The sequence below is a fragment of the Mytilus galloprovincialis genome, chromosome 5 (genome assembly GCF_965363235.1).
Source record: "Mytilus galloprovincialis chromosome 5, xbMytGall1.hap1.1, whole genome shotgun sequence".
Classification (NCBI taxonomy): Eukaryota; Metazoa; Mollusca; class Bivalvia; order Mytilida; family Mytilidae; genus Mytilus; species Mytilus galloprovincialis.
Genome location: NC_134842.1, coordinates 5,340,925 through 5,355,860, shown reverse-complemented (window position 1 = coordinate 5,355,860; position 14,936 = coordinate 5,340,925). Strand labels below are relative to the sequence as shown.

The 14,936-nt window shown below is 31.9% G+C and overlaps 1 protein-coding gene across 1 annotated transcript; it reads right to left on the bottom strand.

Moving 5' to 3' along the window:
* Positions 1-741: 741 nt before the first annotated feature.
* On the bottom strand, positions 742-13,899 carry LOC143075014 (uncharacterized). The gene is made up of 9 exons (XM_076250244.1): positions 13,844-13,899; positions 12,771-12,917; positions 12,096-12,223; positions 11,413-11,524; positions 10,886-11,046; positions 9,466-9,533; positions 8,470-8,693; positions 4,953-5,040; positions 742-928 (listed from the first exon to the last, which is right to left on the bottom strand). The coding sequence occupies exons 2-8, from the start codon at positions 12,813-12,815 to the stop codon at positions 4,978-4,980; spliced, it is 801 nt and encodes a 266-aa protein (XP_076106359.1). The 5' UTR covers positions 12,816-12,917; positions 13,844-13,899; the 3' UTR covers positions 742-928; positions 4,953-4,977.
* Positions 13,900-14,936: the final 1,037 nt, after the last annotated feature.

Genomic DNA, 14,936 nt, shown 5'->3' with positions numbered 1-14,936 from the left:
AAGTTTATTTCTTTGTTTTTGAGTTTATTATGACGTCTATATTCATTGAACTAGTACACAAATTTGTTAAGGGGCCACCTGAAGCTTGCCTTCAGATGCGGGATCTTCTCGTTGTGTTGAAGTCCCATTGGTGGCCTTTAGCTGCTATCTTCTCGTTGGTCGAGTTGTATTCTCGTAGACATTTTCCCAATTTCCATTCTCAATTTGTATGTACCTGAACAAAGATGATTGACTGAAATATGATTTGGTATGAATTACAGTTGAGTTTCTATTTTCATTTTGTGATCTATCTTTCGTTGACTCAAACGTTATGACGGGCTTGTAACCTTTGAAATTTCATTGATAGAGGATTGCTGCTAACAAAGAAACTATTATACATTGATATCATGAAATTCTTTCATACAAGTTATTGTATATTTTAATAGAATTATGAACAACAAACACACAGGCAAAATGTATAGCTATTTGGAATAACTATACTAGTCCAACATTTTTATCGGAAATTTTACTGTATCCAATAAATTATATGACACATGATTTTCAATCGTTTCGTTGATTTATTTTGCCAGATTTTATGATCCTGACTCTTTTTTTTAAAATTGCCAATAAACATGAGTAAATTCAATATATAATTTTTTTAACTATTTAGATGTTATTTTTTCAATTCACTCTGTTCAACCGAAAATAAAACATGTATGTACTATGTGCGCCTAATACCAACCACGAAAAATAATACGTATATCTCAAAAAGTGAAATCATTTTTTATTAATAAAAACAAACATCATTGTAGAGACTGTCGTGACCATCTTTAAAACTTATTAAACACATAAAGTATAAGACCAATGTCCTCAATAGTTTTCATCACAAATGGCACAAGTTTATTTAAATAACACACACTGACACCAGTTAATGCAAATAACATACAATCTACAAAAGAGAAGCGCATAATTAAAATATAAACACTACATATACACCGTGTAGAACGCCACATGCGGGGCGTCGGCTATGTTTGACACGGGGTGGCAATTTCGAAGCGGAGAAAAACTAACAAAGTAAGTTCAAGTATCAAAATTTCTTATTTTTAGAATTCTTAGCACCATAATTATAATGAATTGCACGGAATGACTCGAAACATAATCTATTTCCTGCTAGCATTAGCAGTCGTTTTCGGTTTCTGTTTCCTCAAACACCTCTTCCTAGTTTTCCGTGTTGCAGATTTTGAGGCTTTATGTGCAAATTTCAAGATAAACAACTACTTTAGACGACGCCTTTCCGTATCATTTATATAGAATTGAACTCCTATCATGGAATTTAACCAAATACATGCTTCTTACTTAAAATTAATTGGTTTTAAAACTAGTTTTTTCATCAAAATATAAAGTGTCGCTAGGGGTGTCAGATTTTGCATCTCATGGGGTAGAGGCTTTTAATAAAAATAGAATATATTTGCATATAAATCGGTCTTTATCTGGTACTTTTTAATTCAAACACATCTGCTATATTATGATAAGACATTACAGACTAAAGGTACTTCATTTTGCCTGTTTTTTGTCTTTTAAGACATTTGCTTTTGATTTCGTAAAAAGTTAAAACGACTAAAAATACTTTGTTTTAAAGCTGGAAAATGATTTCTTTTCCTTTTTAATTACTACCTTGGTCAAAAAAAATCACAGTTGAGGCACAATGCACAGAAACATGGAGGAAAATCGCAGAGCAGACCTCCATAAAAGATTTAGCCGAAGCCACCAACAGTCAAACTCCACGAAAGTGCATCACCAGGTTCCTCTCAAAAGCACTCGTGCAAGCCGCAAAAAGCACACACTTTAAAACAAATTCGATTACTCTCTCCATTGACACACATAATATTAATATTAACGATTTTGAAACAGAGATTACTTTTTTTAAACTTAATCTGGCTGCTGATTTTCTATCTTTTATCGAAATGGTAAAAAAGAGTTTAAGACAATATTCTCTTTCTTTCCATGGATTTATGTCAAACAGAATAACAACGGAAATGTGGTATCGGGAAACAACAAAGAGGTTTAGGAAAACTGGTTACAGACTTTTTCTAGGTAAATTCTAATATTTTATGGACGGACCAAAACGTATTGTTCACATTCCAGAAAACTTGTGTGAGCGCGGATATCCGATCCCCAAGACGCAGGAAATAATTTTGCAGTTCCAACCCGAAAGATACTATCAACACTCCATCGCTATGCCGTTGATACCCCGAAATCTGACCTCTGCTTTGGATATCTTGGTTCTAACTTTGAAACATTTCATCATTTTCCACGAGTCTGTCATGGTTTCCTTGATAGGAGATCTCTACTGTTCTTTTATTAACATAAGATGATTGTGTTCCAACTATGTCGCTTGCACTAGATTATACCGAGTTGATACAAGATAGGTCATTTCCTACAAGTTCCGTAAGCTGAAACAATTACGCCTGTAATCCACTGATCACAAACACAAATCTTGATTAACGCCAATTGTCATTTGCAGACCTAATTTCTGACGGAGGTCTGCTCTGTGATTTTCCTCAATGTTTCTGTGCATTGAGCCTAAACCGTGACTTTTTTCTGACCATGGCAGTAACTAAATGGGAAAAGAAATCTTTTTCCAGCTTTAAAACAAAGTATTTTGAGTTGTTTTAAACTTTTTACGAAATCAAAAGCACATATCTTAAAAACAAAAAAAAACAGGCAAAATGAAGTACCTTCAGTTTGTAATGTCTTATCATAATATAGCAGATGTGTTTGAACTAAAAAGTATCAGATAAAGACCGATTTATATGCATATATCTATTCTATGTTTTATTGAAAGCTTCTACCTCTTAAGATGCAAAATCTGACACCCTTAGCGACACTTCATATTTTGATGAAAAACTAGTTTTAAAATCAAATAATTTTAAGTAAGAAGCTGGTATTTGGTTAAATTTCCATAATAGGAATTAAATTCTATATGAATGATACGGGAGGAAGTCGTTTAAAGTAGTTTTATCCAGAAATTTGCATATGAAGCCTCAAAATCTGCAACACGGAAAACTAGGGAGAGGTGTTTGAGGAAACAGAGCACGAAAAAAGACTGCTTTACTTGCAGGAAATAGATTATGTTTCAGGTCATTCCGTGCAATTCATTTTATGGTACTAAGAATTCTAAAAATAGAAATTTTGATACTTGAACTTACTTTGTTAGTTTTGCTCCGCTTCGACATTGCCACCCCGTGTCAAGCATAGCTGACACCCCACATGTGGCGTTCTACACGGTGATGTATAACGCATGAACTGTTATACTGAAGATTAATATTCCTATACACACATACGTACACACCACTCGCTAGATGGTCTCCACCTTTGTCGATAACGTTTCTCGTGCACGCACGACTTTAAATACTAACGGAATTGTTATTATGATTACTCCACCACCTGTACTCGGAAATTTCTACGTCTGTCGTACATAAATATTTTACAGTGATTAAGATAATGACACAATGTTGACTGCTGTATCCCTATTCTTGACATGTATACATATTATGTCTGTTTGTTTTGTTCACACATCGTTGTCAATATAATGGAATTTTATGCGATCGTCATTCAAGTTACAGAACTTGGTATACATTTGAAATCCACCTGTTTCTACATAGAAAAATGCCTGGAAATATCACAGTTGTTATCCATTCTATGGTGTGTGTTTGAGGTATCTCTGATATTTGACAGACTAACATGGGGAAAATTTGCTTCGTTTATATACTTTGATTGCCATCTGTGGTTAGAGGGAACATAACATAAAGTATTGATCTGATCTTAAACACATGTTAAATATATTTTACAAACATTAATCTGTTAGCAATGATAACATTCAAAATTTTATTTTAAATTTGTGTTATTTTAAATATTGATGACTTGTGTTATATTTTCTTATATAAAACAGGCATATGAAATCACCAGACCAGTAGTCGGCATCTCGGTGTTGACATGCATATAAATTATATTGCCATTTTTATAATTGAAATGTTGTAAAAAGTATGTATTATTCGAAATAATTAGGATGTTTTATATCCTTGGCATAGATTACCTTACCCTATTTTGGCACAGCGTTTTTTTGAGTTTTAGATCCTCAATGCTATTCAACTTTATACTTGATTTGCTTTCTAATTTTCTAACTATTTTAATTTGAGCATCATTGATGAGTTTTATGTAGAAGAAACGCTCGTCTGCCGTATAAAATCATTAGCCTGGTACCTTTGACAACTAATCATACACGTTTGGATATGAATTTTATTTTAATGTGCTGGCGATAAAAGTATGCAAAAGCGCAAACATATGGAAAAATTAGAAGTCCAACTAAAAAAGCAAAATGACAAAGAAGACTGCCATGTCTGGCTAAATGCTATACATTATGCTTAAGATTGAGCAATTATTCACACATGACTTTTGCATGTAATGGACTTTGTGTGTATATCATGGGTGGTAAATGTGCCTGTGTAATGCTAAAAATTGAACAAGATGTAACAGAAAAAAAAACCTGGCCGTTGTCCTGAAAGAGTGAGCAGATCATGCTACACAGATGACAGCATATCGACGCAATTAATACAATTGAGATTTTTACATGACTCATTGTCAAGTTATTGTGGATACTATTATTTTTGTGGATTAAGGAAAACTACATGTACATGATATTTAATTTCGTGGGTTTGCTGAAATCTGCAAACAAGGATTTTCTGAAATCTGCAAACAAGCCTATACAAATTTGCTATTCGTTGAAGATTTAATGTCGTGGTTTACCTGTCTCATGGAAATCCACGAATGATAATGAATTCACAGTATCCAATAAAGGAAGACAGTTCAATGAAAGAGGAACGCAAGATACCAGCAGTACAGTTAAACTCACAAATCGAAAATAAACTGACAAAGCCATGGCTAAAAATGAGTGTTCTTAATGTAATATTTACCATGAGTGTCATCTGTACACTGTTATCAGAAGTAGTACACAGACCACAGGCACAACAAGAGTAGTATAAATTGATCTGTTTTACTCAGCTAAAATAAAGGTTAAATATTTAACATAAAAACACAAACGACATAGAACAATTCTAAGTAGTGAGATAACCACATAATGATGAATGCAAACTCTAAACAATTTTAAGTAGTGAGATAATCACATAATGATGAATGCAAACTCACACCACATTTTCCTATATCTATCTTAACCATTTTCTGTATATTTGAATTTCATTGCTTTTATACGCTTCGTTTGTTTTCTTGTTAAAAGTTGTTTTATTGACAAAATTCAAAGCACATCTCTTATTTTCGTAGCATGCATGTGAACTCCAAAAACTTATACAACACTCACCTGTTATGTAAATTCCAAAAACTTAAATTACATCCAACTGTTATGTAAATTCCAAAAACTTATACAACACTCATCTGTTATGTGAACTCTAAAAACTCATACAACACTCATTTGATATGTGAACTCCAAAAACTTATACCACACGCATATGTTATGTGAATTCGAAAAACTCATACAAAACACTCACCTGTTATGTGAACTCTAAAAACACATATAACACTCATTTGTTATGTGAACTTTAAAAACATATACAACACTCACTTGTTATGTGAACTCCAAAAAATTATACAACACTCACCCCGTTATGTGAATTCCAAAACCTCTTACAACACTCACCTGTTATGTGAATTCCGAAAACTCATGCAACACCCAACTGTTATGTGAATTCAAAAAACTATACAATACTCATTTGTTATGTGAACGCCAAAAACTCATACAACACTCACCTGTTATGTGAGCTCTAAAAACTCATACAACACTCATTTGTTATGTGAACTCTAAAAACTTATAGAACACTCATTTCTTATGTGAACTCCAAAAACTCATACAACATTCACCTGTTATGCGAACTCTTAAGACTCATCCAACACTCACACTGTTATGTGAACTCCAAAAACTCATACAACACCCAACTGTTATGTGAATGCCGAAAACTCATACAAAACACTCACCTGTAATGTGAACTCTAAAAACTCATACAACACTCATTTGATATGTGAACTCATAAAATTTATACAACACTCATTTGTTATGTGAACTCCAAAAACTTATACAACACTCACCTGTTATGTGAATTCAAAAAACTCTTACAATACTCACCTGTTATGTAAATTCCGAAAACTCATACAACACCCAACTGTTATGTGAATACAAAAAAGTTATACAATACTCATTTGTTATGTGAATTTCCAAAAACGTATTCAACACTCACCTGTTATGTGAATTCCAAAAACTCATACAACACTCACCTGTTATTTGAACTCTAAAAACTCAACAAACACACATCTGTTATGCGAACTCTAAAGACTTATCCAACACTCGCACTGTTATGTGAACTCCAAAAACTCATACAACACTTACCTGTTATGCGAATTCCAAAAACTCTAACAACACTCACCTGTTATGTGAATTCCAAAAACTCATACAACAAATAACTGTTATGTGAATGCCGACAACTCATACAACAACCAACTGTTATGTGAATTCAAAAAAATGTAATACAATACTCATTTGTTATGTGAGCTTCAAAAACTCATACACCACTCACTTGTTATGTGAACTCTAAAAACTCATACAACACTCATTTGTTATGTGAACTCTAAAAACTTATACAACACTCACCCCGTTATGTGAATTCCAAAAACTCTTACAACACTCACCTGTTATGTGAATTCCGAAAACTCATAATACACCCAACTGTTATGTGAATTCAAAAAAGTTATACAATACTCACCTGTTATGTGAACTCTAAAAACTTATAGAACACTCATTTGTTATGTGAACTCCAAAAACGCATACAACATTCACCTGTTATGCGAATTCTTAAGACTCATCCAACACTCACACTGTTATGTGAACTCCAAAAACTCATACAACACTCACCTGTTATGTGAATTCCAAAAACTCATACAACACCCAAATGTTGTGTGAATGCCGAAAACTTATACAAAGCACTCACCTGTAATGTGAACTCTAAAAATTCATACAACACTCATTTGATATGTGAACTCTAAAAATTTATACAACACTCATTTGTTATGTGAACTCCAAAAACTTATACAACACTCACCTGTTATGTGAATTCCAAAAACTCTTACAACATTCACCTGTTATGTAAATTCCGAAAACTCATACAACACCCAACTGTTATGTGAATTCAAAAAAGTTATACAACACTCATTTGTTATGTGAATTTGCAAAAACGTATTCAAAACTCACTTGTTATGTGAATTTCAAAAACTCATACAACACTCACCTGTTACTTGAACTCTAAAAACTCAACAAACACTCATCTGCTATGCGAACTCTAAAGACTTATCCAACACTCACACTGTTATGTGAACTCCAAAAACTCATACAACACTAACCTGTTATGCGAATTCCAAAAACTCTAACAACACTCACCTGTTATGTGAATTCCAAAAACTCATACAACAAACAACTGTTATGTGAATGCCGACAACTCATACAACACCCAACTGTTATGTGAATTCAAAAAAAGGTTATACAATACTCATTTGTTATGTGAGCTCCAAAAACTCATACAACACTCACTTGTTATGTGAACTCTAAAAACTAATACAACACTCATTTGTTATGTGAACTCTAAAAACTTATACAACACTCATTTGTTATGTGAACTCCAAAAACGTATACAACACTCACCTGTTATGTGAATTCCAAAATTTCATACAACACCAAACTGTTATATGAATTCCGATAACTCATACAACACCCAACTGTTATGTGAATTTCCAAAACTGATACAATACTCATTTGTTATATGAACTCCAAAAACTTATACAACAAACACCTGTTATGTGAATTCCAAAAACTCTCACAACACTCACCTGTTATGTGAATTTCAAAAACTCATACAACACTCACTTGTTATGTGAACTCCAAAAACTCATAGAGAACTCACCTGTTATGTGAACTCTAAAAACTCATCCAACACTCACACTGTTATGTGAGCTCCAAAAACTCATACAACACTCACCTGTTATGTGAAATCTAAAAACTCATATATCACTCACCTGTAATAGACTCCAAAAGTTCTACAAAACCCACCTGTTATGTGAACTCCAAAAACTTTAACAGCACTCAACTATTATGTCGTATTGGATGTTAAAAAAACAATCAGAATTTGTACATTTATATTATACGTTTAAATACATAAGATCGATTTTTATTCGACGCAGATCATGTATCGAAAACAAATCAAATATGACATAAGACAACTAATGTCGAGGTAGACAGGCTATTACACGTGTAGTTAGTGTTAGTTCACAACCCTCCTCAGTATACACGATATTGGTTGTAACACGTGTAAGGCATTAAACGTTAATTTCAAGTAATGTTGTGATTATTGATTAGTAATAATATACAAAACTTACAAGACTCGCAGCACTTCCGGTTGGTATAGAATAGGTTGTTGTTTTGTGACGACTTGTAACTTTTCTTGAAGAATGAGTTGTTGTTTTGTGACGACTTGTAACTTTTCTTGAAGAATGAGTTGTTGTTTTGTGACGACTTGTAACTTTTCTTGAAGAATGAGATGGTGTTTTGTAAGAAGTGATGTATTCTATACTGGAGTCCTGTGTTGTCATTCGATTGGATGCTGTTAATGCAAGAGTAACTTTTTCTCAATATAAAGTATATAAAATATATTGTCTGATCGCGTCTACAATAAATCAAATAGCTTACTGCAATGGTTAAAAACGTATTTTTTTAAAAATTTATTCGTGATACTTTATTTCATACAAGCGTACATAATTTGGAATGTTGTTTTATTACAGTAAATGTTGAACGACATGTACAGTTGTTCTCTGCAAATTTCCCAAAAAATTATTAATATCATAAATCATAAATTCTTAATCTTTTCAGAGTTTAGTAAATGCTTTTGCTTTTGAATTACAATCACATACATTCGTTTTAAATTAAACGGAAGCAAGTGAATATGATATCAGCAGATTATATAGGTTTTTTAACTTTTAGAATTGTTTATTTAATAAATAAAAAAAGATAACATATTGAACAACCGTTTTCCGTGGACCTAATGACGTTACTAGTAATTAGAGGTATCATGGTCGTTCCGTCTACATAAGACTTATCAGTGATGCTCATATCACTATGGTTAGAAAGACAGTACGATGTTAAAGAGCATTAAGGACCCAAAATTCCATAAAGTTGTAAACAGCTAAGTAAATTGAAACATATAAAGCAACTACATTACGCGATCGTCAGCAATGTGCAAATTCCATACTTTATAGTTGGTCAATTCTTCGAAATTTCAGTTATAATGAAATTGAAAAACAAGAAAATATCCACTAATAACATCCTTAATCAATACTACTTAAAAGCGTTTTATTATTAAACTGGATCGAACTTACCACATTTTTCACATCTTAATCCAAAACAAAAGGACGGTTGGCACACTGTTTTAATTTCTATATCAAAACTGAAATTTAAAGGAGTGACAGAATATCTTATTTTTCTAAATCTAAAGGTTTTATTAAAACATCCAATAACAAAAAGGAGATATATTATCCGTATTTGGTTACATCAAGTAATATAATGAAAATCCATATTTGATATTTGTTTTTAATTTTGCTGTGAACATACGCTACATAGTTCTGGAACACAGATTGTATTCCTAAACATGTTATAGGATGCACGTGCTCGGAATATCCAATATAAACTATCTTACGTGCTATAGTGTATAGTTTAGTCATAATTAAAAACGTTTAAGAAGCTTCAATTTTATTTTCTTGTACCGAGAAGGCACATTTTGCGATTCCATTGAAAAAAAGTCGCACATTTTCATTACCAAAAGGCTTCATTCTATTTATTTCGATAAAGCTTAGGCAATGATTTGAAAACTTTTACTTAATTTTTTAATCCTTGCAAGGACATTATTCGTAAATATATTAACATACATACATCGTATAGGTTCAGGTATTTTAAATTTAATTTTATATGGAATTATTATTTACAAAGCACAAAATGTCGATATTCACATCAAAAGCTACCAAATTTCATACAGACTTATCCAGAAAAAATATATTAACGATACTGTTGTCATTTCATTAAGAATGACACATTTTGATATTTACATTGTTTTACTTATATAGTATTTGAATCGGAAATAAACACATTTATTCTAAAAACGAGCTGGCCTGATGAGGGCTATGTTCTTCTCATACATTTTATGATGGTATAATACTAAATAACTAACGGAAAGGATTGTGCTTGATTTTCATACGATGAAGGCATACCCTTTTCATCTGTTTAGTTTAGGTCTTCAGTAACTGCTAGTAATCCCTTATATCGTTGTCATTTTGCTAAGTTTCTATTGTTACCTATTCTGACATCTGTCTCGGACTTTTCTTAACTGGTAACTGGGATTTACTATGCGTCTTGTTGTCTATTTGACACATTCCCCATTTCCATTCTCAATTTTATTAATATTCTTCATTAGTAAGAGGTAAAGAGGGAGGGTTGACATCTCCAAAACATGTTTAACCCCGTCACATTGTTGCGCTCGTCCAAGCGAGGAAACTCTAGCCGTTGTTAGTTTTGTTTTTTGTTTTCTTTTATTTAGGTTCATTTATATGTTTTGGAGTTTAGTACGACGCTAATTTTCGCTGAACTAGTACACAATATTATTCAGGGGCCAGCTAAAGCCGGCCGACAGATGCATGATCTTCTAAATGTGTTAAAGACCCATTGGTAGCCTCGGCTGTTATCTACTCGTTGGTCGGGTTGTAGTCTCTATGACATATTCCCCATTTCCCTCTCCATTATATATACCTGAAAGAAGATGATTCACTGAAATACGATTTGGTATGGATAACAGTTGAGTTTCTATTTTCATCTCGTGATTTATCTTTTGTTGACTCGCACGTTGTGACGGACGTGAATCCTTTGAAATTGTTGTTCATCACCACCACCATTATATAATCAAAACCAGTCTTAAATAATAATAATCATTTAAATAACAACTAGCGTATAAGCAAAACGTAGAGCTTTTTCGAATTAAAATGTTAATTCAAAATGTTTAAGTCAGATTAGTAAAAGTCTTTTTCGTGTCATGTTTCATTTGATTTGTTGTCAGTCTTTTATTCCAAACCTTTGTAACGTATCGTGCCCATTTTTTATATTTTCTTAGGATTCTACTATCACAATGTATGTTTGATGAGTTATATTTACCATAATGGTCATACAATCATCATTTTGACTGTAAATTTATACAAAATATACAATCAAATAAGGAAACAATATTATACACGGTTGAATAATCATAAAAAGCATGTCCCATAGATTATAATAAAATATACCTTGTCTAATCCTTCAGTAAATATAAATTTAGCACTTGTATTGAATTGATATTTCCTTCCAAAGTCATATTCGAAACGATTACCAGGGATTAATTTATCATCTGCAATGCATCTACAAAGAACAAAAAAAAACTGAAATCTAATCACAACTTTGTTATAAAAAGAAGTAGTTACTTCGTCCCACTGTTTGAACACAATTAGAGGGCTATATCATGATACATGGTAAAATAAACAATATTGATAATTCATGTATTACTACCGTCATTTATGTATCATTGGTTGGTAATGATATCATCGAAATCTTATCCAATTAGGTTTAAAGAATGCAGAAAATCATATTAACATTTTACGAAGTAGGGAAAATATTTCCCATTTTTGCAAGTCGGAGCAATTAAAAATATGCTTTTGTCATTACATGCATTAGGAGAAAAAAAAGAAACGATCTTTTTCAACTGAATTTTAAGTCAATTTTTGCCGCATGACCATATATTATATTTTTTAGTTGTAATGACACACTGGCATTTCTCGTAATAGGAACTGCTACCCGTTTCCCCCTAATTTGTTTAGTATTTGAGAAAATACTACGGCAAACTAGTGGTAACATATGGCAAATGCATTACGCATAATTGCGCTCTTGTAACCGGAAATTTATTCTAGAAGCAACATGATTTCAAACGACTTACCTATAATATCCTATTTTAAGTGTAAAAGTAGAACAATCATTCGTGTGATGTAAATTGTCATGACACGTGGCATTGATGACTCTTATGTGAGCCTCGATAATCTCAGACAACGTAACATGTACACACATCTAAATAACAAATTAAATTAACGTTACAAATCTAAAAACTGTTATTTCTTTTTTTCATATTTGCGCATAACGATTGGTATATGTGAACGAGCAGATGTTTTTTCTAATATGTAATAATCCTAGCGGGTTATTCAATATCGAGATTTCCGTATTCAGAATGGCATGTTATTTTCATTGCACAAAGTCGCATTGTTATATTAGAAATCATTCTTTGCGTTCTACTTAGCCTATAATTCTAATGTCAGAAATGTTTACTTAGTAAAAAAATGTTTGTATTTAAACAAAGTAATAAATTTAGAACAATCAACTAGTGAATTGCATATTTTACGTTAAAATTATCTCTAACATAGTTTGGAACTTGCAATTGCTGTGAAAAAACAAAAAAAAACCACTCTCTGTAAAAAGAATTGTTTTCCGGCAATGATAGAAGTAATGTCGTGTGCTAGTAATAGTTGCTACGCGACGCTTTATTTTAAGCTATCTTTTGAAGCAAAAATATTGAAAGGAAGTTTTGTTCCAATAAAAGCAACTTCATTTGATAACTTACCAATAATATAAAAGAACATAGTCGTGACATATAGTGATATAACATGGCTGGTTAAAATTAATATCCTATATTGCAGTGTTGTATATCCATCAATTACATATATATCGGATGAATCACAAGTAATTTGACTACCTGAAAAATGCACTTCTGGTACATAAAAAAGATATCGTTTATTCTATAGATACAGATTTATGACATTTATATAGTCACACAAGTTCTTAGATTTTTCACTACTTGTACTGTTTTGTAAATAAATTTTAAATCAAATAAAGCAATGACATAGACATATGCATACAATCGTGTATACTATTCTCAAAACAAACAAAACATTTCTGTTCCCTATAGTGCTTATTACACAGTATAACCAAGATATTTTAAAATGCCTTTCGATGACAAAGATTGCCAGAGCAAATATATTGCGCTACATGCGTTTTGTTATTCCAGTCACACATTAACGTTAGTGATGGCCGTAAACATGAATGACAGATTATTATATATAAACAGTATCTCGTCATGTCAACAATGATAACCTAACTGATATGGGAAAGATCATATACTAATATGTTTTATATTATCAGTAACGGTATGTGATACTGAATGCGTACAGCAAAAACTAACGATGAATATAAAGTGAGTGGAAACAAACGGATTTCCTGATCTGGTATCTTTCGCCTCTATTTAAATACGTTTTTCCTGCTATCAAAGATCCGAAACTATCTCTGTTGAAAATGAACCAATCGTTCTTAGAATCCAAAGACTTTTTATATTGTAAAAACAGCATATTTTCAGCGTTTTCTAGAACTAATTTACAAATTCCACAACTTGAAATTATCAATTTGAATGACAAATGTTCATGAACTCTAAAAGCAAGCAGTAAATTCGAATCAAGTCTAAAAATTGAAGGCTGTTTTTTGTATATCAACTCTTTAAGTTCTACAGGTCAGATTGCTTTACAACTTTTCTAGACAAAATTCAATTTAAACAATTGATATGTTACATGTATATTAAAATTGGGAGATGTTCACATTGTCACAAGTATTGAAATTCAGTAACTTTCTGACTTAATTGCTTACCTAACTTGAACCAGTCATGTTAGCATGCGACAAGTGCAAACAAATCACATGATTGAGTACTAAGTCCTTTCATTATTATCTTGATATGTAAAGATATCGTGAACAGTCAATAAAGCAGTATATATGAATAAACTATTTTACGTTCAATCATATCAGTATAGCATGTAATTTGATATAGATGTCCGTCAACAATGATAATCTCTAAGTGATGCTCTCCAGGCCAAAATATAACAAAATTATAAAAACTTAAAACGTGTCTACATTTTACAGTACATATCGATTTTTTGTTAAATTATGAAAACTACACTTTATAAATTTTAATATATGCATCCGAATCGTTTTATTTTTTTTTTATTTTACCTGCATACGGAATGCGCAAAGCCGAATATGGTAAAGCCAACGATGTATAAGTACTGAAATAGTTGAAAAGCTGACAAAAAGGACCGTAACAATAATAAAATGTTTTAATCATAAATAAATTATATTTTCGTTCAGACGAATCGTTGATATTGAATTTCATTTTTAGACGGAATTGGTTAAACAATTATGATGAGCAAGTCAATTTTGCCTTTCCAGCTGAACAAGGCATTTCTGTCATCTATAGTAAACATCATGACTATTATGAAGATCGCTAATGGGCTATAGATTGTTAACGTACTGGTGGACAACGCTCTCAATCTTGTTTGACAAGTAAATGTCTAACATCTTATTAATCAACAAGTCTAAAGCAGACATAATATTTTATTTCATTAACAAGCATGTTTCAGTTTTGCCATGGTATATAGGGTCGAGTTTTCAATAAAGTTGACCGAGATCTATACCAAGGCAAATACAAAAACTGCCAGTTAATAGCAAGTTTATTAGGGGATTTAAATACTTAAAAAAAACTAAGAAACTTATTGCGAAGAAGGTAAAAGAAATTATAAGTAAACTGTTTTCCCAATACAAAATATGACATATGCACAAAAAAAAATGTTCAAAGTTTAATTAGGCGTAAAAATATAGAAACCGATTCCGAATAGAATATCATGTAGAGCCAATGCAAATGGCTAACACGTTTCTTTTTGTAAACGGATGGAAATACTGCTTTCAA

Excerpts from the sequence above, each read along its gene's own strand:
- LOC143075014 (XM_076250244.1), bottom strand. The coding sequence starts at position 12,815 with ATGTTATATCACTATATGTCACGACTATGTTCTTTTATATTATTG. Across the intron at positions 11,525-12,095 it reads CTTAAAATAGGATATTATAG|ATGCATTGCAGATGATAAAT; the intron begins GTAAGTCGTTTG and ends TGTTCTTTGTAG. Across the intron at positions 9,534-10,885 it reads AGTGAATCATCTTCTTTCAG|TTTTGATATAGAAATTAAAA; the intron begins GTATATATAATG and ends TTTAAATTTCAG.